This window comes from Nilaparvata lugens, chromosome 12, assembly GCF_014356525.2.
Source record: "Nilaparvata lugens isolate BPH chromosome 12, ASM1435652v1, whole genome shotgun sequence".
Lineage (NCBI taxonomy): Eukaryota > Metazoa > Arthropoda > Insecta > Hemiptera > Delphacidae > Nilaparvata > Nilaparvata lugens.
The window spans coordinates 32,093,738-32,118,901 of record NC_052515.1 but is presented as its reverse complement, the minus strand read 5'-3'; the positions used below and the strand labels follow the sequence as shown (position 1 = coordinate 32,118,901).

The following is a 25,164-nucleotide window of genomic DNA, read 5'->3' as shown; positions in this document are numbered from 1 at the left end:
TTTGAAGTCGCGGTCAAGGTCATTTTCCAATGCTAATTTCCCTATGCTGGAAGTGTGAACTTGTAGTGCACATGTCAGAAAAAATCCGAAAAAAATTGACAATATACTACAAATTTTGTGTCGTATGAATATGCAAAAATCGAATTTTGTACAAGCACCGTTTTTTAATTAGACGCTTTTGAAGATGGAGTCAAGGTCATACATATCATTGATTATTTCCCTATGCTGGCTACCTGCCAGCTACGCTACTGCGAAAAGTCAAGTGCATGGCATTTCTTCTGTTATTCTGGACTGAATACGATGTTGAACATATAAAGAATCGTTCCAGATTAGGAATGAATTTTGTACAAGCAGAGTTTTCACGAAAAAAAAATCCAAAGTTTATTACCAGTTATAGGTATCCTCTTGGGAATTCTTGAATAATCAACAACAAAAGTCAAGTGCATGACATACCATCTGTCATTATGGATTGAATGCAATAGTCAATATGGAGAGTCATTCCTGATCATGAATGAATTTTGTACAAGCACAGTTTTCACGAAAACGAATATTTCAATGTTCAATATTAGTATTAGTGATACTATAGGGAATTCTCAAGTAATCAACCATAAAAATCAAGTGCATTGCATTTCTCCTGTTATTATGGACTGAATGCAATGTTGAACATATATTGAATCATGAATGAATTTTGTACAAGCACAGTTTCCACGAAAACGAAAATTTCAATGTTTAATATTAGTAATAGTCATACTATCGGGAATTCTTGAATAATCAACCACAAAAGTTGCGGCACACCTCTCCTACTCTCTTCAAGAGTTGAAGAGGAATGCGCTCTTCCGAATCTAGTTCTTTCACAATACCGGGTACAATTATTGACCCAAACACTGGATACATACCATTTAGGTACTTCTGAAATGTTCCATTCAGTTCGGGGAAAATGATTCTTATTGTTATATAATGTAATAGAAATGATGTTGGAGGTTCGGTAAGACAAACAACTATTGATTTCAATGATAGTATTTATTCTACTGACGTCTGTAGCCCAAAGTACAAGAATGATTTTGCATTGAAATTGTATATATCCCATCATTTAAGGTCTCAATACTACATTTACAAAGGAGAAGTGACTCATAAAAACTAACTAGACCCTTATAGTTACTGAATGAATATGAAATAAAATAGGTTTCATACCCAAATTTCATACCCCAATATTGATGTTTCCTTTACCAGCTCTCAAACAAGAAGAAGGATGAGCAATGAAAAACCCTCCAAAAAGACATTCTAACCTCAAAATTGAATAAAATATATTTTGACAAATGATTAATTCTTTTAATTTTGATTAGGATAAAGTAAATGATAATCCATTGTGAATATTTCTATATTAGTTTTTTGGTTTAAGTTTGTAATAAAGAATGAATTAATTTAGTTACATTTCATATATACTCAATATTTGTGCAGTTGCAGTTTACTTAATGTTTTTGGTCATGTTATATTATAAATATTATTCAGTCCTATTTTAATTTGTTCTAATAAATATTCAATTATAATAACATTGATTGAATTATTTCAATTCATTGCACTTAACTTGTAAAGTTATTGAGTGGCGCACGGTTTGAATGTTCACATTACAAATGCCCCCTCTTCAGTTAAAAAAAAAAAATTGTTGACTGAATTTTTTTTAAAACATACAAAAGTTTGATTCAAAAGTTCCAGTATACTTCTTTTTCAGTTGAACGATTTTTTTAATCAACATTTAATTCTTTTTTAAGAGATCATATTGCATCAACATTGAACCAAAAGACAAGTAGACTCTTGAAGTTCATTGAATTGATGAACCAACGTGCCCACAGTTAGTTGTCATAGTAGCAATTTGATTAGCTGAAGAGACAGTTATGGACTGCACGTTGATTAAATAACTCTGTATATAGGATTAACCATTATAGTCATAATCGGAACTGGAGTGGTGAATGTACTAAGTTCTCAATCATTATTATACAGCACAGGCAACACGGTAAGAAAAATGACTAATGAAATGAAAAATCACTGAACTGTGCTTGTACAAAACTCATTTGTGATCAGGAATGATTTCATATATGTTTAACATTGCATTTAGTCCATAATAACAGGAAAAATGCGATGCACTTGACTTTTGTGGTCGATTTTTCAAAAATCCTCATGAGGAGTTCTTCAACTAGTATTGAACTTTGACATTTTTTTTTTGGTGAAAAGTGTGGTTGTACAAAATTCATCCATGATCAGGAATGATCCTTTATATGTCAAACAATGCATTCAGTTCTTGATAACAGAAAAAATGCGATGAGCTTGACTTTTGTGGTTGATTTTTCAAGAATTCCCAAGAGGAGTCCTTTAAGTAGTATTGAACTTTGACATTTTTTTCTGTGAAAAGTGTGCTTGTACAAAATTCTTTCGAGATCAGGAATGATTCTATATATATTCAACATCGCATTCCGTCCATAATAACAGGTGAAATGCAATGCACTTGACTTTTTTGGTTTATTATTCAATAATTCCCCATAGTATCACTATTACTAATATAGAACTATGACATTTTTTCTCGTAAAAACTGTACTTATACAGAATTCATTCGTGTACAAGAATAATTCAATATATGTTTAACATTGCATTCAGTCTAGATTATCAGAAGAAATGTCATGCATTTGACTTTTGTGTTTGATTTTCCAAGAACTCCCCATAGTATCACTATAACTGGAATTAAACTTTAGAATTTTCTTCGTGACAACTGAGCTTGTAAAAAATTCATTTGAGATCTGGAATGATTCTATATATGTTCACCATTGCATTTAGTCCAGAATAACAGGAAAAATGCAATGCACTTGACTTTTGTGGTTGATTTTTCTAGAATTCCTCATAGTATCACTATCACAAATATTGTACTTTGATATTTTTTTTTCGTGAGAACTGTGCTTGTACAAAATTCATTCGTGATCAGGATAGATCCTGTATATGTTTACAATAGCACTTAGTACAGAATAACAGGAGAAATGCCATGCATTGACTTTTGTGATTGATTATTCAAGAATTCCCAAGAGGATACCTATAGCTGGTATTAAACTTTGGAATTTTTTTTTCGTGAAAACTGTGCTTGTACAAAATTCATTCAAAATCAGAAATAATACTATATATGTTCAATATTGCATTCAATCCAGAATAACAGAAGAAATGCCATGTACTTGACTTTTGTGGTTGATTTTCCAAGAATTCCTCATAGTATCACTATTACATATATTGTATTTTGATATTTTTTTCGTGAAAAATGTGCTTGTACAAAATTCATTCGTGATCAGAAATGATTCTATATATGTTCAACATTGCATTCAGTCCAGAATAACAGGAGAAATGCTATGTACTTGACTTTTGTGGTTGATTATTCAAGAATTATCCTTAGTAACACTATTACTGATATTGAACTTTGAAATTTCTTTTCGTGAAAACTGTGCTTGTAAAAAATTCATTCGAAATCAGATTCGACTCTATATGTTCAACATTGCACTCAGGATTTAATAACACAAGAAATGTCATGTACTTGACTTTTGTGGTTGATTTTCCAAGAATTCCTCATAGTATCACTATTACAAATATTGTACTTTGAAATTTTCCCATGAAAACTGTGCTTGCATATTCCGTTTGTGGTTGATGATGATTCAATAGATCATCTTTTCTACTTGGATACAGTATTTTATTTATTCGAAGTAATACAAATCGTACTATCACGCCTGCATAATATACTGCCTGCATGAGCGGTAGCGTAGCTATTAAAAAACGGTGCTTGTACAAAATTCGATTCTTGCATATTCATACGACACAAAATTCGTAGTTTATTGTCAATTTTTTCGGATTTTTTCTGACATGTGCACTACAAGTTCACACTTCCAGAATAGGGAAATTAGCATTGGAAAATGACCTTGACCGCGACTTCAAATGCGTGTAAAAAAAAAACGGTGCTTGTACAAAATTTAATTTTTGGATATTCTGCCGAGACAAAATTTGTAGTTTATTGTCAATTTTTTTCAAATTCTTTCGGGCTTGTGCACTACAAGTTCACGGAGCCCAAGTGAATTGCTTGTGAGTGGTGAGTAGCACAAGCAACGGAAAAATAGGTTTGCCTGTGGGTTTAACCTAAATTTTAGCCGGTTGTACTTATTAGTTTCGACTGAAATAGTGTCAGTGCACGCTTACTGGTACTGTATACATCCGAATATAAACTGAACGGACTGTAGCTGGTCAACGGACTGTTTGTTATCGGTTTCCGTGCCGCGTTAACTGATTTGAGGGCTTGTTTCTCTTGCAACTGTAGTCGGTGCATACTCAAGATTAGTAGTAGAATCTTTTGTTTTATCGCTCAGATAAACGTCCTGCCTACAACTGTTTGTATAGATATTGTTGTTCGTTTCTTATTATTGGGTATATTCGTTGCATTGCGGCGTCTCTGGTTCCCATGACAACGGAGCACTGTGAACGGAGCGGGAAGAGATAGAGTTTGAACTGTCAACTTTTCCACTACACCTTCACATACTGGTTAACTCAATACCACCATGTCTATCCAAATTTTTAAAACAAAAACAGGTGATAAAGCAATAAAGGTAGACGGTCACAGTTATAGAAAGGATCGAGATTTAGTAAATGGACAAGTTTCATGGCGATGTTTGACGTTTGGTTGTTCTGCTTCTATGAAAACGAACAGTGGTATTAATAATGTTATGGGAGCTTCAGGTACCCATAATCATTCAGTTTCGGATATCAACACAGGGTCACAGGTTGATACTACTCCCTCAAAATCACCAAATAAGATAATTGAGTTGTTATCGACTCCAAAATCGCGAGAGATGGGTGTCAATACACATAACATTAGAACCGTTGGAGATAATGAGACTCCAAAATCGCGAGAGATGGGTGTTAATACACCCAACATTAGAACTGTTAGGGATGACGAGACTTGCAGTATACGTGATTTAGAGCTCTTACAACAAAGAGATGACCTTATAAATATGGTGAGAGATTTGAAATTAGAAATAGAACAGTTGAAATCTGAAATTCAGAGTCAGAGTGAGGATTCGAATCAATTAATTAAGTCACTTGAGTACAAAAATGAATCTCTATTAGAAAGAGTACAGTCAATGTCTACTTCTATTGAAGCATTGGAGGCGGATAACTCAGCTTTAAGAAATGAGAGAGTTGTGGAGCGAGGAGAGACTAATAAATGGAGGACCCTACATGATAAATTGTACGTTGAGTCGGGAAAGTATGAAGAAACACAGTCAAACTGTGAAATCCCTAATTGTTGTGATGGGATGTCGTCTAATCGAAAGACCTAGAATCAATCCGGACAATCTAATGCTAGTGTCACTCGTGAGGCTAAAATACATCATTACGCTGATAGTCAAGGGATGTAAGCAAGAATGAGGCTGACGATGTTCTAATAGCGTTGCGACGGAGTTTGGCGGCACTGTATAGGACAAATGTTCTTGTTTTTTCAATTCCTCTTCGGTACGACCTGGCAGACTAGTCCTGCGTCAACGTCGCAATTAAGGAAAATAATAGGTCAATGTTGAAAATATGTAGCCTGTATGCACACGTAAAATTCATGGACATTAGTAACCTAGGACGATGATTTTTCACACGTCATGGATTGCACTTGAATGGTTTTGGAAAAGCGTATATAGGTGATAGGATTGTTAAGTATGTAGAGGAGTATTTTTCATATTTGAGCTCATTTCCTCCCATTACTCTTCCACTTAGTTCTTTTCTAGAAGAGTAGATTGGCAAAAGTTTTATTCGAATTACACTTCTGTTGGTGACATTCTGTGATTGGTGTTTGTTCTGATCAAATCAATTTAGATGCTCAATGTGATAAGAATAATTTTACACAACCATTTTGTAATGAACAGAATAATAGAATTGGAAAAATTAGAATGGGTTTCATTAATATGCAGGGTTTAATAAGTAAGGAGGACTTGTTAAATGAGTTTGCTATTGATAAAAGTGTTGATATTATTTGTGTAAGTGAACATTGGTGTAGAGAGTCTCAACTGTCTTTTTTAAAACTAGATGATTATTTTCTTTGTAATAGTTTTTATAGAACACTTCACATTCGAGGTGGAGTGGCAATCTTTATAAAAAAATCAGTTAAGGATTTTGACCGTTTGAATGTAGATTTTCTTTGCAGGGAGTTGGACTTTGAAGCTACATGTGTTGTCAATCGTGTTTCCAAATTGATAATTACTTCAATTTATAGATCTCCCAATGGTAACAGTAGAGTTTTCTTGGAACAATTGGAAGAACTGTTCAACTTCTTGCATGGGCTAGCATTTAAAAACTATCATTAATTCGTAGGTCATGGTTCGAACTGATAAAATTCAATCAGAATGCGAAAAACTTTTATTTAAAGCTTGGAACGAAGCTAATACGAAATTCCAGCAATCAGAAAAAATAAGTTCTGAACTCAAAATTCAACTTGAACAGCTTCAAACTAGATTATCAGCGTTAGAGACTAAATCTAAGAATGAAGAAAAAAATACGGACAATTATCATACCGATGAAGAAAAATCATCTACTGAAACAGAATGGATTCGTCAAAAGCAAAGAAAGAGGAAGAGAGAACAATCTGACTCATCTCCAACACAATCATCCAATGAGCAAAAAGTGTGTTCACGTAGAGAAACTGAACTAAAAGAGAATGCTGAACCAAAAAAAACTCCTAGTATCAAACAAGTTAAGAGACCTCCTCCAATAATACTCTACAACATCCAAGACTATCAAGTAGTGTATAAGATTTTGAATGAAAAAATAAAAGACTCTTATAAGATCACACTATTGGATAATGGTAGCTTAAAACTCATCATTGAATCTGAGGATAATTATTATAGACTAGCTACATCATTGCTGAATGACAAAAAAATGAATTGGTCTTCGTTTGAAAACAAGCAAACGAGACCCATTAGAGTAATTGTGAAGAAGTTGCACAGCACTTGCAATCCACAGGAAATAAAAGAGGAACTTCAGGAAAAAGGATTTAAAATTGTGGACGTGGTAAACATTCTTAAATGGAAAACGAAAGAACCACTCCCAATATTCATGTTAGCTTTTGAAAACACAGAGAGCATAAATAGAATTTATGAAATATGTGTAATTATGGTATGAAGGTTGAAGTAGTCCCCCTGAAAAAATCGAAATTTCTACCGCAATGTAAAAATTGTCAAACCTGGGGACACACTAAAAAATACTGCCAGAAGGAGCCTAGGTGCGTGAAATGCGCTGGTCCCCACATCACTATCAACTGTACTAAGAGTAAAGAAGTTGAGCCTAAATGCTACAATTGTGGGATGGAGCACCCTGCCAATTATAGAGGATGTGTTGTAGCACAAGAGTTGCAGGCACTTCGAAATAAGAAAAAAGCAATAAAATCTATTTCGTCAGTCAACAAAAGAAACGATTCTATTGTGCCACAGAGAGCTGTAATAAATGACAGTAGAGTTAAGGAGAACCAGTGTTATGCTGATAAGCTGAAAAATAAAGTACCTATCAACAGTAACGAAAAGTCAAGTCTTCAAGATTTCAACTTGAGTAAAGATTCGGAACTGAGCATTACAACTCAACTTAAATTGATTCTTGAGAAACTAGTTGTGCAAGAAGGCCTGAATAAATCAATTTTAAGTAGGTTAGAAAAACTGGAAAATATTTCAGTTCCAGAAGTCATTCACAAGAAGCATGGAAAATAGATTCAAAATTATGACTTGGAATGCTAATGGATTACTACAGCACAAAGATGATCTATTAGCAATTCCAATTGAGCATAACATAGATGCCTGTCTCATTTCCGAAACTCATTTCACCAAAGAATCCTACTTTAAAATTAGAGGGGACAAAACGTACCATGCCATACATCCCAACAACAGCGCTAGAGGCGGAAGTGCGGTTATTGTAAGAGAAGAGCTAAACCATCACGAGTTCAAGAAGATAGAATTGCAGGAGTTCCAGTCGATTTCAATCAAAGTCAAACTTATCGGTAGACCATCTGGTACGATCACAATTGGAGCCGTCTACTGTCCACCACGATTTAATTTGAAGAAGATAGAATATATTGATTTCCTAAGCAACTTCACAGGAAAATTTATCATCGGAGGAGACTCCAATTCAAAGAATACACAATGGGGGTCCCGACTGACCACAACTAAAGGAAAGGAGCTATTACTGGCTGTTAATGAATACCAATGCGATGTTCACTCAACAAGGAAACCAACTTACTGGCCAACAGACAAAACAAAAATTCCAGACCTGATAGATTTTTTCATCACAAAAAATATTTCACCAAACTGTGTTGAAGTTGAAAAAAAATTTGATCTCAACTCTGACCATTCGCCAATAGTTTTGACAATGCACAGTGCAGCTGTTAAAAAAGAAATGCCACCTAGACTCACCAACAGGTACACAGATTTAGAAACTTTTAAAAATATGATAAACTCTAAAATAGACTTGAACACATCTCTGCAAACTATAGATGAACTAGAAAGTTAAGTACAGGAGTTTGTAATCAATATCCAACAATGTGCCTGGAAAAATACACCACTACTTCAAAGCAGGATTTTCAAAGGTAATTGCTATCCTGTAGCGGTAAGAGAGTTGATAGAAAAAAGAAGAACAACAAGAAGATCATGGCAATCAACAAGAAATCCAAGAATTAAAACAGAACTTAATAGAATTACTAATGAACTGAGAAAGATGATACAGGATGTAAAACAACATGATATCAATAAATACTTAGAAGAGTTAACCAATGAGTCTACTACAAATTTTTCATTATGGAGATCAACCAGGAAACTGGAGAGACCTCTTGAACAAGTTACACCGATAAGGAAGAATCAAGATTGCTGGGCAAGGAGCAATAAAGAGAAAGCCGATTTGTTTGCTGATCATCTGGAAAAGGTTTTCTCACCTCATGAGGAAACAATTATAGATGAGAATTCTCATCATCTTGGAGCAGTTATCACTCCAACATCGCCAAGGGAGGTAGAATATGAGATTAAAAATTTGAGCAGAAAGAAAAAGCCAGGTTTCGACTTAATAACTGAAGAGATTCTACAGGAGCTCCCAAGAAAAGCAATTGTGATTTGTGTGCTATGCCATCTCTTCAACGCTTCATTCCAATTGAAATATGTGCCAAGTTTCTGGAAGGTAGCCGATGTTATCATGATACCAAAACCTGGAAAGCCACCACATGATGTAACCTCGTATAGGGCAATTTCACTACTGCCAGTAATATCAAAATTATTTGAGAAACTTCTACTGAAAAGATTAAAGCCTTATCTGGACAATGATGAATTGATACCAACCCATTCGGATTTCGAGATAAACATAGTACAATAGATCAGGTGCACAGAATAACAAATATTATTGAAATTACATTGGAGGAAAAGAAAGTTTGCTCTGCAATTTTCCTTGATGTAGCACAGGCTCTCGACAAAGTATGGCATTCAGGATTGTGCTACAAAATGAACCAGTTCTTACCAACAGAATACAGTCTGATACTGAAATCATATCTTCAAGACCGTTATTTCAGGATAAAATAAGATGATGCTTTTTCATCTCTCAGAGAAATCAGGGCTGGAGTTCCTCAAGGAAGTGTGCTGGGTCCCCTCTTGTACCTCCTATACAAATCTGATATACCTCAACCGGAAAACGTAACAGTAGCAACATTTGCTGATGACACAGCAGTTTTATCAGTTGGTGAAACTGTTGAAGTTTCTACAGAGAAATTGCAGGTGGCAGTCAACAGAATAAATGTTTGGACAAAACACTGGCTTATAAAATTGAATGAAGCAAAATCAGTTAAAGTCAACTTTACAAACAGAAGAGTTCAATATATCCCCTTAACACTCAATAGGAATATTGTACCCTACTCCAACACTGCAAAGTATCTAGGCATGACGCTGGATGCCAAGCTCAGATGGAAGGAGCATGTGAAGAAGAAAAGAGAACAACTTGACATAAAATTCAAGAAAATGTACTGGCTACTTGGGAGGACATCAAAGTTGTATTATAACAAATTGCTTCTCTACAAGCAGATTCTCAAGCCGGTGTGGACCTACAGAATTCAACTCTGGGGCTGCACCCGACCATCCAATATCGACATCATCCAGCACTTCCAAAACAAAGTACTCAGAAGTTATGTAGACGCTTCTTGGTACATCAGGAACTCTGATCTCCACCGCGACCTGGAAGTGGAGACAGTCATCAGTGAAATCCAAAAATTTTCAGAAAAACAATCATGAGAAAAGACTCCATCAACATGTGAACGTGGAAGCAATCCAGCTGCTCAACGTGCATGGAGTAAAAAGACTGCAACGCAGAAAGCCACACGAATTAGTTTAGTGCTAAAGTGTTCAATTGGAAGTGCAAAGGCAGAATACTGTAACCTTTTATACTAAAAATAATCTTTATTTAATCTTTCACCAATATAGAAGGCTTAACCAATGGGTTTTACCTTCACAAACAATATTCTTATCAATTTATGTCAAAATAGAATAGCTTATTAGTCTTTAACTAGGTGCTATAAAAATCAAGAAAAAAAATTTATTCGTAGGTGGAGATGTGAACTTGGATTTTGACTTGAATAGAGATAGACGTAGCACTTTTGAGCTGAAAAACTTATTAAGGCAATTCAACATGACATTCACAAATGTCGTAAATACAAGAGATTATGCTTGTCTTGATAATATATTTACTAATATTAGGAGTACTGTTGTTTCAAATAAGCTTCTTCCTTTCCCGTACTCGGATCATGATTTTCTGACCATTGAATCTGTTGAGCTTGCACATAGTAGTAATATTAAAAAATATGATACCGATTCAAAGCTAGTACAAACAAGACATATGACTGCTGACAAAATAAATAAATTTAGAAATTCGTTGTATAGTACTGACTGGTCTGATATATATATAGTAAAAAAGAACCAGCTAATGATTTGTTTTCATATTTCTTTTCTAAATTCTTAAGAAAATTCAACTATAACATTCCTGAAAGAGCTTGTAAAGTTTCCTACAATAGAGGCAAGCAGAATAAGAAAAACAGCTGGTACAGTTCACAGCTGGCAGCCCTAAAGCAGCGAATGTTTTTACTAATGAGTCTAAATAATGAGTTCAAAACTGTCGAAACGAAATCTGCTTATATAGAATGTAGAAATAGGTATAAGAAATCAATAAGAGAAGCAAAAAAAAATCTATAACACTGAATATATTGGAAAATCAAAAAACAGGTGTCAGGCTGCATGGAAAATTATAAACACAGTTGATGATAATAATGTTAATGCTAGAAAGAGTGTTCCTCTGCATCCAGATGTTCTAAACAATTATTTTATTCAGTCTGTTAAAGATATTCGAGACTCATTGAATGGACCAGGTAGATTGTCATTGGATCTAGAATCTGTTAAGGGACCCAGTTTGACTGCTAACTTTAATTTCTGTGAAATGCTCCCTGAACAAGTGTCAGACATTGTCAAATGCTTTAAATCTTCTAATAGCTGTGATATTTACGGCATGTCTGTCAACTTATTAAAGGAGGTGATAGATAGTTTTGTGAAGCCTCTTACACATTGTCTAAATAAATGCTTAGCGAAGGAGTATTTCCAGAGGAGCTCTAGAAGCCACGCGACGATTGGTCAAATTGATTCCATTCGCCCAATAGGAGACTGTTTCTAAATACAGTAGTGGGGATTCCCCAGTCGAGAGACCAGATTACGTTCGGAGGACACTTTGCTAGGAGCACTACGAGAGTAAAGATGTAGTCATATGTTTCGCCCTTTTTGGGCAGGTTATGAGTTATATCATTTTAGTTAATGTAGGAGCTATTTATTTATTAAAGTTTAAATTTTCTAGTAGTGCCATGTCCTGAAAGGTTTAATTGTGTTTCTTCATCATGTACGAATAATTGTTTCTTCAAATACCGCTAAGGTACGTAAACTAGGTTAAAATATAATTTAGGGAATTTAATTGATTGAAACTTCCATAAGAGTATTGAATCAATTAAGCCTGTTATTTTTCAAGTTAATAATATTGATTGAGAATAATCCTTTTGATTTTATTAGTGATGGAAGATAATTATAATTTTTTTCTACAGAAGTATAGAAAGTTTTCAGTTATGTTACATTTGAGTTATTGTTTCTGGAGATATATTATCGTAGAGTATTGCTGAAAGTCAGGAAGATAGCCTTTAAATGGAATGAAACTTTTAAGAATTGTTCATATTGAGTTTATGACATTTTTTAATTATATTTTTCAGACTCTGTTTTCTTATGTCATTAAGGCTTTTGAATGATTTAGTAAATTTTTTATGATAGAAATCTTAATAGATGAAGAAGAAAGTTTTTCTTCTCCAGGAAATTAATATTAATGAATGTTCAAATTTTAATACAATTTAAATTATTTTCTATGTGTCTACTAATTTATTAATTAAAGGTAAAAACTTCCACAAGATGAATCTTATAAGGCAAACATTATCTTTCCTTAAGTGAAATTTTCAATATTTTTTTCTTTTATTGTGTTATAAAGTGTCTTGTTTTATTAGGTGATAAATTCATAATTTCAGTTGATACTAGTTTTTGGACTTGTATTTGTAGGTAAATCAAATCATAAACTCTGGAATGTTCATTTTTAATTAGGTTCTGAGCAGTTTTGGGCGAATGCCCGTTATTTACACTTGGATTGCGTCCTATAGTTCATAAATAATAAATAAAATAAATGTTGGCTGGCGCACACAGTTTCCAACAATACTAGCCGAGCTACTATATGAAAAATTATATTTGATTTCGCAAACCAAACGAAAAATATCATAAAGTTAGCATCATTTCAATTTGAATTATTTGTGAAGAAAGATCCATTAATTCTGATAAAAAGAATCAGTAGTTTAAAGATAAAAATCTATATACAATGAGGATTCAAAGAATGAGAGAATTTAATAATTGTAATCAATAGATAACTCCTGTTTTAGCTTTTGATGAATTGTAGGAAGAGTTAGAAATTAATGCTGTAATACATTTATTTACAGCGGTTCATGTGTGTTCCCAAACCAACTTCTTGTACTACCACCCCTTTGGTTCCGCAACTTTATGTAACACCGCTTCAAGACACCCGTTCAGACGACAGGTCTAGGGACGTAAGAGGACGTCGCCGTCAAGCCAAATTCAACCGGTAAAAGCTCACCGCCAAAAACAAGGTACTGTAACCCCGACGATAAAGCAACGTACAGACCAACGAAAGTGCAGTGTAGTGAAACAAAGGTTCATTCGAGAATGTCAATCAAAAGTGGGGATTCAAATTATTATGAAATGGGTTATATGGGTTACTATCGACGAAACTTGGGTTCAACGGGCTTTTCTTTCTTGAGTAATTTTATGTTGAAGTTAATTATTTGTTATTTGATGACTGATATTGTTTGGTTTTGTGACGTATTGCTATCTAAACGGGGATAGTAATGCGCCCCCGAATCAGATGAAGAATGTCAACAAAGTAACATGAAATTGTTGTTTCTGTTGTTCGATTTTAGTTGCCAATGTTTATTGAAACTGTTTGTATTTTTCAATTATTTCAAATTGTAGTGATTTTCTATAGTATAAACCTATTAAATCAGGCATGGCAAGATTAATTGAAGTTTTCTTGACTCTAGCCCGTTCACCTGCATGAATTAGGTATAGACTCAGGTATTTTCTAGATGTGTCGGCCTTTCTAAATTCTAAATTTTATTCAAATTATCTTCTTTGGCACACAACTGCGCCGACTCTGCTGTCTAGAGATATTTAAATCTCTTGAATTCAAATTTCTAAAAAATTAAATTTTTCATAACTTACTCTAATAATACTAGATCAATTTTTCTGAGTCTATACTTAATAATTCATTCTGTGAACGTGTTAACTGTCAATATTTTGGGTTTGGAGTTGAATGAATAATTTATAGTTGCTACTCCAATTTTTCTGAAGTTTAAATAATTGTAGATGAAACAGGAAAGTTATTCAGTTATGTTAAACCATTAAAATGAAAATCTTTTGAAGTGCTTAAAGATAAAGTTAGGTATCATTGAAGCTTAAGTTGAAAGTATTCTAAAACTTTATATTGAAATTGATTGACAAATTAAAGGTTAACGTTAGAATAAAAATTGGTAGAAGAAACTAGATAGGTGAAAAAAACTGATTCTAAGTGCTGAATAATTTTTTGCATTCTGTAATTCCGTGAATGATGATAGAAATTATTGTAATGTCAACGTACGTATTCTGGTCTCACGTCTGGTAGTTGAATATAGTATAGTAGTAGTGAAAGTGAATATTGAGATTTTAAAGGTCAACCCAAGTAAATTAGGAAAATTCGGAAATTATTATGGGAGAATGTTGAGGAAAATAGGAAATTTTTTGATAAGTTTAGGTAGATCGAAGGTAATCAGAGAATAAATAGGAAAAGTTTTTATTAGTTATTGTTGATATGTAGTTTTGAAAAGTTGATGAGTAGTTTTGGCCTTGAGGATTTTAAACTAAATAATAGATATTGTAGATTAAAGTTGAAACGATGATCAAATCCTTGGGAATTTGTATAAAATAAGTTGATTGAGATGAGTTGTTAAGTCCCTTATCAGTAATGTTTATTCTCGAAAAGGTGAATCAGTTTTATTATTGGAAATATTTTTTTTTAGGTGTGATTTTTGCGGTAGGCATGCGTAGTGATAGTGTAAAGATCCGTTGTGTGGTAACGTTTCCTGTTGTAGACTGTGGGGAATTTTTTTGTTTGTTTAGTTGAGACTCAAGATTTAGAGGAGGACAAGGGGATGTCCTGCTGTGTGTGTTGTTGTTGATTTAGGTAATCGGCGCGAGTGTAGGTCCGTGTCCAGAGAGAACGGAGCACTGCCCGAAAGTTGTCCATGTAACAAATCAAGGAATCTAGCTGTGACTAACCTTGCAATTTGTACGGTGGAATTGTAATTTTAGCGAAAGGCACCGAAGATGGTGTGAGCTAAGATTTTTTGTATCTAGTAAACGGTCTGGTTCATTCGAGAGTTATGGGGCTCGTCAGTAGAATAACGTAAACCGAAATCTAGAATATTTAGTGAGTCTTCGTAGTGATTGTAAGGAAAACAATCAGCGTAATGCAGTTTAGGGAAGCCCAGTCAAAAGGTTCGTTAATGTTTGGTAGGAAAGTCAGCCCAAAAACACAAGTAAAAATTGGTAAAAAAAGGGGTATTATTGAGTTTAAAGTTGCTTAGAAATTTGGTATGGTAACGAAAATTGAAGGTTTTAGACAATGAATATTAAAGTGATTAGTTAAGGTATACAAATAAAATAACAGAGAAACTTTTTCGAGTACCTAGGTAATGTTAAAATGGTTATCAGTGAAAGTAGAAATAAATATTGGAACACTAATGAACGGGTTAAATTAAAATAAAATTAACAGTGAATTCTTCTAGTTGAATTTGAAATGAAAATGGAAAAATCTCTTGAGTTAAGCATGAGTTTAAATTATTCTGTAGTTGAGAGTTGAAAGGTTGATTAAAAATTTAATTGGGGATATGAAAGTAGAAAATATGTAGGAAAATTCGTGTCAAAAGGAAATAGAATTTTTGTTGGGAAAATTAAATTGAGGTAATTAACAGTAGTAGGACCCTTTAGAGATAAGTAGTCAAAAAGTATTAATAAATAAAAAAAAATAGGAAAATCTTTATGAAATGATAAAATTTTTTAATGATGAATAGTAAAATTGCAATCAAGTTTTCCATGTGAATAAGTTGAGATATTTTGAGATCTAGTAGAGTAATTGAAACTAGTTGGATATGAAGTTTATTGTTGAGGAATAATTATGTGAGGCTCCAGTAAGTTGTTGGAAATGTCAGTGAACTTGAGAATCAGTAATAGTGTAATAGTAGCCTAGTCTATTAATGTGTTAGTGTATTGGTAAATTAATAATGTGAGAGAAAATGTCACGTACTTTGGTTTGCGATAAATAATAGCCTGGCACTCGATCATAGTTTTGTTTTGACTAGCGTTCTGTGTTAAAGGTTTTACTGGAATATTATAATGAAAGTGTTTTTCCATGATTGCGGAATGCAAAATTGCGCTTGTGTCATATAGCTCTCGCGTTGATCTAATAATGCTGTTTCAATCATGTTATCTTTGAATCATAGCCTATGTAGAATAGTATTGCCTACTGAATTGCTTTATTTGTTAAAAATATGTTGCTCTCTCAACTCTATAGTAATGATAGTTAGATTTCAATACATTCAGCTGAGTGAAAAAGTTTCATCCTTTACTATTATGATCAAACGTATTCATATTTTACAACGCAGAGTAACATAGAACCAATTAAAACTATGATGTCTTTTAAACGTTTTCCCTTGTTAGAGTTTGCCAAGAAAATAACCAGGACTCAAAAGTGATTGAAGTATTCAAGATTATTATACTCGGTCCGTCTTTAGTACCTACTTAAAAGGTGGACACGTCCATATTGTTTTGTCCTGACTCTTGCCACAGTTTTAAAGACTCTTGCCACAAATCTCAATTAGTTATACATTTTGCTGAATTTCGGAATGATTAAAGAGTTTCTTTTGAAGAGGGCCCGCTCAAATTGGATCTACTATCAATCCAGAAATTCGACTCTCCAAATATAACAGATGCCTCTATGGTAACATAATATCCTGATTAGATTCTTTTTGCGTGTTCACACCGGAAGGAAGAAGGGGAGTGTGCCGGGCACTCTATTAATTTCAGGCCTTTTCCCAAGTTATAAAAGTAAATTTAATACACAAATAGACTAGAGCCATTATTGTAAGTTACATTTAGCGAAATAATTATTTTCTCTCTCAAAAATATGATACCGATTCAAAGCTAGTACAAACAAGACATATGGACTGCTGACAAAATAAATAAATTTAGAAATTCGTTGTATAGTAAGACTGTCTGATATATATAGTAAAAAGAACCAGCTAATGATTTGTTTTCATATTTCTTTTAAATCTTAAGAAAATTCAACTATAACATGTGCTGGGCACTCTATTTAATTCAGGCCTTTTCCCAAGTTATAATAGTAAATTTAATACGCAATAGACTAGAGCCATTATTGTAAGTGAGTTAGCGAAATAAATTATTTTCTCTCTCTATTATGAACGGCCATGACTTCGAGTTTCCCATGATAGATATTTAAAAATTGTGGCTCCGAGTCGTCGAGAATTGTAGATTATGGAATTATCTCTAAAACTTAGCCTTCTTGTCGCGACATAAAGTGCGATAAGTTGGAAAACAGCAAGCATTGAAATTATAACAAACTACCGATTTTGCAGTTACTATTTGGTCCAAAGGCTCTAGAAGCCACGCGACAATTGGTCAAATTAATTCCCATTCGCCCAATAGGAGACCTGTTTCTAAATACAGTAGTGGGGATTCCCCAGTCGAGAGACCAGATTACGTTTCGGAGGACACTTTGCTAGGAGCACTACGAGAGTAAAGATGTAGTCATTATGTTTCGCCCTTTTTGGGCAGTTTATGAGTTTATATCATTTTTAGTTATGTAGGAGCTAGTTTTATTTTTATTAAAGTTTAAATTTCTAGTAGTGCCATGTCCTGAAAAGTTTAATTGTATATATATATTATGCATATCATACATAGGCCAAAATTATAAAAAAAAAACATAATTTTTTAACTTAATATTAATTATTAACTTGAAGTTTATTGTGTTTCTTCATCATGTATGAATAATTGTTTCTTCAAATAACCGCTAAGGTACATAAACTAAGGTTAAAATATAATTTAGGGAATTTAATTGATTGAAACTTCCATAAGTGTATTGAATCAATTAAGCCTGTTATTTTTCAAGTTAATAATATTGATTGAGAATAATCCTTTTGATTTTATTAGTGATGAAAGATAATTATAAATTTTCTTTCTACAGAAGTATAGAAAGTTTTCAGTTACGTTACATTTGAGTTATTGTTTCTGGAGATATATTATCGTAGAGTATTGCTGAAAGTCAGGAAGATAGCCTTTAAATTGGAATGAAACTTTTAAGAATTGTTCATATTGAGTTTATGACATTTTTTAATTTTATTTTTCAGACTCTGTTTTCTTATGTCATTAAGGCTTTTGAATGATTTAGTAAATTTTTTAGTCGAGGGTGGTGCCTATTTACAAAAAGGGGATAGAGATTGTCCAAGTAGTTATAAACCAATATCTATTGTACCTGTTCTAGCAAAAATACTTGAAACTATAGTATATAATCAACTGTCTGAACATTTTGAGCGTTTAAATATCATAGCACCTTCTCAATTTGGCTTTAGAAAACATAAATCTACTGTAGATGCTCTTCTCAAATTAAACTAAGAGTGTATTGCAAGCATTTGAACAGGGAAACTATGCTCTGGCCACCTTCTGTGACATGAGTAAGGAATTCGACTGTGTTGATCATACAATTCTTTTGGAAAAGATGAGCTATTATGGAACAGGTCAGAATGCTCTCAAATTTTTAAAGTCCTACCCAATGAATCGTAGTCAACTAGTAACTGTAGGTAGCATTAGCAACAAGTCGTCGTTGTTGAAGGTTGAGTCGGGTGTGCCACAAGGCTCGATACTTGGTCCTTTCTTATTTTTGGTTGCGATCAATGACATTTCAGCTTTCGTTAAAACTGATACAATTTTGTATGCAGATGATACCATTTTCTTTAACCTGAACAGTGATCTGAACATTCTGAGCCAGAAAAGCAAACACACTATGGAAAAAGCATCTCTATGGTTCAATGCAAATAGCTTTGTTCTTAATAACAGTAAAACTGAACAACTTAATTTTAATTTAAATAGAGGACCTCCAGTGAATAATCCAGCAAGTGTGAAATTTTTAGAGATTCATATGGACTCAAAGCTCACATGGGAGCCACATATCAAATATGTAAGCTCAAAGCTTAGCAGAGTAATTCATTTGCTCAGAAGTCTATCCGGTGTAGTACCTATGAAATATTTAAGAACGGCCTATTTTTCTTTCTCTCATCGTATAATATCTTATGGCCTCATCCTTTGGGGTAATGCCATATCAATGATGGGGTGCTGTAGATCAATGATGTTCTACTCATTCAAAAGAAAGCTTTAAGAATTATAACTAACTCATCATATCTTGAGCATTGCAAACCATTGTTCATTAATCAAAAAATTTCAACTGTGATAAACTTGTATGTATATTATGTCCTCATTTATACCCATAAGAGCCTATCCTGTCTGCAGTTAAGAAGTGATGTTCATTCAATTAACACTAGATATAGAAATCACATTGATATACAGCACCAAAGACTGACAAAATCTCTTAATAGTTTTGAGATCACAGGACAAAAACTGTTCAACAAACTGCCTTCCCATTCACATAATGTGTCACAAAAGATATTTAAACGAAAGATATATAGTTGGCTAGTATCAAATCCGTTTTATAAATTGACTGAATTCGATGAGTGCCTAGTAAATATATGTTAGTAAATAATTAGTACCTGTCTATAAGTGTTGGTTAGTCTGATTATCTTGTTATCTAAATTCAACATCTCTTCATCACTCAACTGTGATACTATAGTAGAAACGTCCAAATGTATTTATTGTTGTTGTTATTCTATTTTTTAATATTAACCATCATTATATGAGCATTGTGTATATACTACTGTAGAAGTGTGTGACTTGAACTTATCGTTGTTATGCTATATATTGACGTTGTCTATGCTGTAAAGGCTTTTTGACAATAACATTTTATTTATTTATTTATTTACGCTGACGTTTATTTATTTATTTACGCTGACGTTTATTTATTTATTTATCGCTGACGTTTGCTCAAAGTATGACTCATCACTTTTTCTCAAAGTCTAACTCCATTTAAAATATAGATAGAAGATTTCTGATTTCAGATTTGGATTCAGCGACCCAAAATTCTCTAAAGCTTAAGTCCCATTTTCATAAATACCCAAAAACAAGGGAGTTATAGCTGTTATTAATAGCTTTCTATTATCATATGATTATATAGTAAACATACTAAGATAATAATACTCCTGTCTCACAAAGGGAGAGGCAAAGGTTTCAAGAAGTTTTTGAACACCTGAGAAGTTTAAACATTAACATTTTTTATTTTTAAAAGTTCTTGTTTTCCAAAAAAATATTGAACTATGAAATGATGAATCCAAATATGAAATCATAAATCATCTCCACTCATCACCCAATAAAATAGAAGGAAAAGGAATGTTGTACAGTAATTTTCACTGGATTTCAATTGTCATTCAACAATCCAATTTATCAGCTTCAAATCGTTGAATATCACTTTAAATTCCCAGCAATTATTGACTATTTCTTTTTAACAATCAGAAAAATCTATTATGAACATACCTACAGTATGAACATTGTGCTGATCTGAATCGATCTATGATAATAATAGGAATGAAAGAATAGAAAATGTTATGCCATTCCAAGTGAAACTGATGTCTGTGTATTAGAACTGCTGAGTGGATAATGTGAGCCACAAATGGCGACCATGTGCTCTCCTAAAATTTAAAAATTGTAGATTCCTGTTATGTGTTGTAACACGTGCTCTGAACATATTGTATTTAGGAATATGAACGCTCGAAGAGCTAGAATAATAAGAAGAACCGTTTCTCAAAACTATTGAGAATGCATTTGAATAGCCTACCTAGCTAGACAGACGCTGGGGTCATTATTCTTTTCAAAATAGTTTGAGACAAAATCATTCTTTCCTAGAAACGTAACAGTATTCAAATGTCAGTCACAGACACGTTTACTATAGTAACCACATGGCCCACTGTGCTTTGTGTCAACCCTTGTATATATCTATAGCATAAGTTGATGGCAGGTGAATGAAGATTGTGAATAGCGATATAGATATATAGTTAGGAGAGAAGTAAATATAGATATGTAATTTTCAATGTAACCACGTGGTCAGCATATGCTACAATTTTACCACGTGGTCAGCACATGGATATTATTGAAGCAATTATTTGATGATCAGTTATTTGAATGGTGATCACATAAAACGATAAACATGATATATGAGTAGATGTATTTATAAATTAGGTCATGAAGTAGATTAGGCTATATGTATAAAGTATTCAACAAATAATGTTGTACAATAAATTATAATTTAATAATTATTATAAGCTAATTAAGTTAGTTGAATCCGAATTCATAGGCTAAGGACAAATTTGTAAATAGAATAAATTAGGTGTATTTGATTGAAACATGTTGACAATGAGTATAAGAAACCTGCTTAATTAATTAAGTAGTAATTGATTGGTATCTTATTAATTTGATCTATTCAACTCGATTGTAATGATGTACTGTATGACATTGTATTTTGTTCATTTCATGTATTTATTATTGAAGTATTTGCCATATCAGATTTATAAGATTGATTACTGTATTAATCAAATCAATGCATTCAATTGTCAGTATCCAAACTTTAGAGTTTAAATATTGATAAAATGTATGATATCATTTGTTTTAATAATGAAGGGGAGCCATAGTTTAAAATGATATAACATAATAAACATTATAGTAAATTTAAATTGATATTTGAATTCAATTTGTAAGCAGAATATTAGCTGATGAGTTTGAGTGTAGGCGGAACTAGAGGGCGAAGGGTGATGAGGGGTGGAAAATCGTGGTTCTAGTATATAAACAGGCAGACCATGCCTTGCAAGTTAGTTGCAGTGAGTGGCATTTGAGTGGCAGTTAGTGGCAGTTAGTGGCAGTTGAGTTGCTGTTAGTTGCTGTGAGTCTCTTGGATTTTGGACAGTGTTCAGTGTAGGAGTGAGTTTTTGGTTTCAGACTTCAATTATCCTATAGGGAATTGACTGAGCCAGGTAAAGATTGTATTTAGAATTTTCAATTTTTCTCATTTCAAATCCACACCACCCCACCCTAAAAAGCCCAAATAACTATATCAAATTACATAGCATCAAAGTAAACAGCAAATTTAATTATTTAGCTCTTCTAAATACAAATCTGTAGATACAGTTTTAATTAACTTCTTGAAGCTTACAGTTGAAATTTTCTTCTAAGCACAAATAATAGTTTCTTAAAGCAAGGCTCCCCTAATCATATTCATTCTTTAAAATTTATAAATTCTCTTATTTTTGACTATAATCATATTTTTACTAGAGTTGTTCAATACTTTGATTTTATATCTTATTGTTCAAGTAACCTGATAAAAGTAATAAGAACTGTTTGTTAAATTTGTTGTTTAAAATTAAACTTGAACTGTTGTACTTTCAAAAACTTAATCATCTTGTATTTATATCTAATCATTACTATATTTTGATCAATTTTTATAAATTCATATAAATTTAAAGTTCAATAATAAATTCATAATTAACCTTTGTTTTGCCTTCCACTTTATACATTCCCTTACACACGACCCTAATCCATCTATCTTTATCTTTTTCTTCAATACTATTATTAGTTCAGTGAGTGAAATATAAGTATCCACACAGTGAGTGAAGTTACAGTAAAGTAACTAATTTTATCAATTCAAATCAATTCAATTTTATTAGTTTAATTTTATCAATTCATAGTAATTGATTGGCGCCGGGCAAAATACCGTATAGAGTGAGGGAGTTCGAAACCCACTCTAAACAAAAACTGACAGTGGAAAGGTGGGGCGAGAAAACCGACGTGGGGCCAGATTCTGAGTTGATCTGCTGAAGTGTATCAAGTGGAAGTGCATAATAGTGAATTGGTATACATAATCATCTTCATTTGTGTGAAATTCTTATTGAGTGTGCTACAGAAGTGTGATAATTATTATTATTAGTATTGCCAGGTGGGAAAGTTATCCGTTTAAATTCTTCAAATTCTCAGTGTTTAACCTATTCACTTGATTATTCAGTCTGTTAAAGATATTCGAGACTCATTGAATGGACCAGGTAGATTGTCATTGGATCTAGAATCTGTTAAGGGACCCAGTTTGACTGCTAACTTTAATTTCTGTGAAATGCTCCCTGAACAAGTGTCAGACATTGTCAAATGCTTTAAATCTTCTAATAGCTGTGATATTTACGGCATGTCTGTCAACTTATTAAAGGAGGTGATAGATAGTTTTGTGAAGCCTCTTACACATTGTCTAAATAAATGCTTAGCGAAGGAGTATTTCCAGAGGAGCTCAAGAAGTCGAGGGTGGTGCCTATTTACAAAAAAGGGGATAGAGATTGTCCAAGTAGTTATAAACCAATATCTATTGTACCTGTTCTAGCAAAAATACTTGAAACTATAGTATATAATCAACTGTCTGAACATTTTGAGCGTTTAAATATCATAGCACCTTCTCAATTTGGCTTTAGAAAACATAAATCTACTGTAGATGCTCTTCTCAAATTAAAACTAAGAGTGTATTGCAAGCATTTGAACAGGGAAACTATGCTCTGGCCACCTTCTGTGACATGAGTAAGGAATTCGACTGTGTTGATCATACAATTCTTTTGGAAAAGATGAGCTATTATGGAACAGGTCAGAATGCTCTCAAATTTTTAAAGTCCTACCCAATGAATCGTAGTCAACTAGTAACTGTAGGTAGCATTAGCAACAAGTCGTCGTTGTTGAAGGTTGAGTCGGGTGTGCCACAAGGCTCGATACTTGGTCCTTTCTTATTTTTGGTTGCGATCAATGACATTTCAGCTTTCGTTAAAACTGATACAATTTTGTATGCAGATGATACCATTTTCTTTAACCTGAACAGTGATCTGAACATTCTGAGCCAGAAAAGCAAACACACTATGGAAAAAGCATCTCTATGGTTCAATGCAAATAGCTTTGTTCTTAATAACAGTAAAACTGAACAACTTAATTTTAATTTAAATAGAGGACCTCCAGTGAATAATCCAGCAAGTGTGAAATTTTTAGAGATTCATATGGACTCAAAGCTCACATGGGAGCCACATATCAAATATGTAAGCTCAAAGCTTAGCAGAGTAATTCATTTGCTCAGAAGTCTATCCGGTGTAGTACCTATGAAATATTTAAGAACGGCCTATTTTTCTTTCTCTCATCGTATAATATCTTATGGCCTCATCCTTTGGGGTAATGCCATATCAATGATGGGGTGCTGTAGATCAATGATGTTCTACTCATTCAAAAGAAAGCTTTAAGAATTATAACTAACTCATCATATCTTGAGCATTGCAAACCATTGTTCATTAATCAAAAAATTTCAACTGTGATAAACTTGTATGTATATTATGTCCTCATTTATACCCATAAGAGCCTATCCTGTCTGCAGTTAAGAAGTGATGTTCATTCAATTAACACTAGATATAGAAATCACATTGATATACAGCACCAAAGACTGACAAAATCTCTTAATAGTTTTGAGATCACAGGACAAAAACTGTTCAACAAACTGCCTTCCCATTCACATAATGTGTCACAAAAGATATTTAAACGAAAGATATATAGTTGGCTAGTATCAAATCCGTTTTATAAATTGACTGAATTCGATGAGTGCCTAGTAAATATATGTTAGTAAATAATTAGTACCTGTCTATAAGTGTTGGTTAGTCTGATTATCTTGTTATCTAAATTCAACATCTCTTCATCACTCAACTGTGATACTATAGTAGAAACGTCCAAATGTATTTATTGTTGTTGTTATTCTATTTTTTAATATTAACCATCATTATATGAGCATTGTGTATATACTACTGTAGAAGTGTGTGACTTGAACTTATCGTTGTTATGCTATATATTGACGTTGTCTATGCTGTAAAGGCTTTTTGACAATAACATTTTATTTATTTATTTATTTATTTACGCTGACGTTTATTTATTTATTTACGCTGACGTTTATTTATTTATTTATCGCTGACGTTTGCTCAAAGTATGACTCATCACTTTTTCTCAAAGTCTAACTCCCTTTAAAATATAGATAGAAGATTTCTGATTTCAGATTTGGATTCAGCGACCCAAAATTCTCTAAAGCTTAAGTCCCATTTTCATAAATACCCAAAAACAAGGGAGTTATAGCTGTTATTAATAGCTTTCTATTATCATATGATTATATAGTAAACATACTAAGATAATAATACTCCTGTCTCACAAAGGGAGAGGCAAAGGTTTCAAGAAGTTTTTGAACACCTGA

At 33.0% G+C, this 25,164-nt stretch overlaps 1 protein-coding gene across 1 annotated transcript in view; it reads right to left on the bottom strand.

Moving 5' to 3' along the window:
• Nucleotides 1–10,035: 10,035 nt before the first annotated feature.
• Nucleotides 10,036–25,164, bottom strand: part of LOC111046237 (nuclear transcription factor Y subunit beta-like) — a 34,024-nt gene continuing 18,895 nt past the window's right edge. Inside the window, exon 6 of the mRNA XM_039439363.1 lies at nt 10,036–10,250. Coding sequence (XP_039295297.1) covers nt 10,202–10,250 — 49 coding nt within the window. The 3' untranslated portion in view covers nt 10,036–10,201. The remainder of the gene's footprint in view (nt 10,251–25,164) is intronic.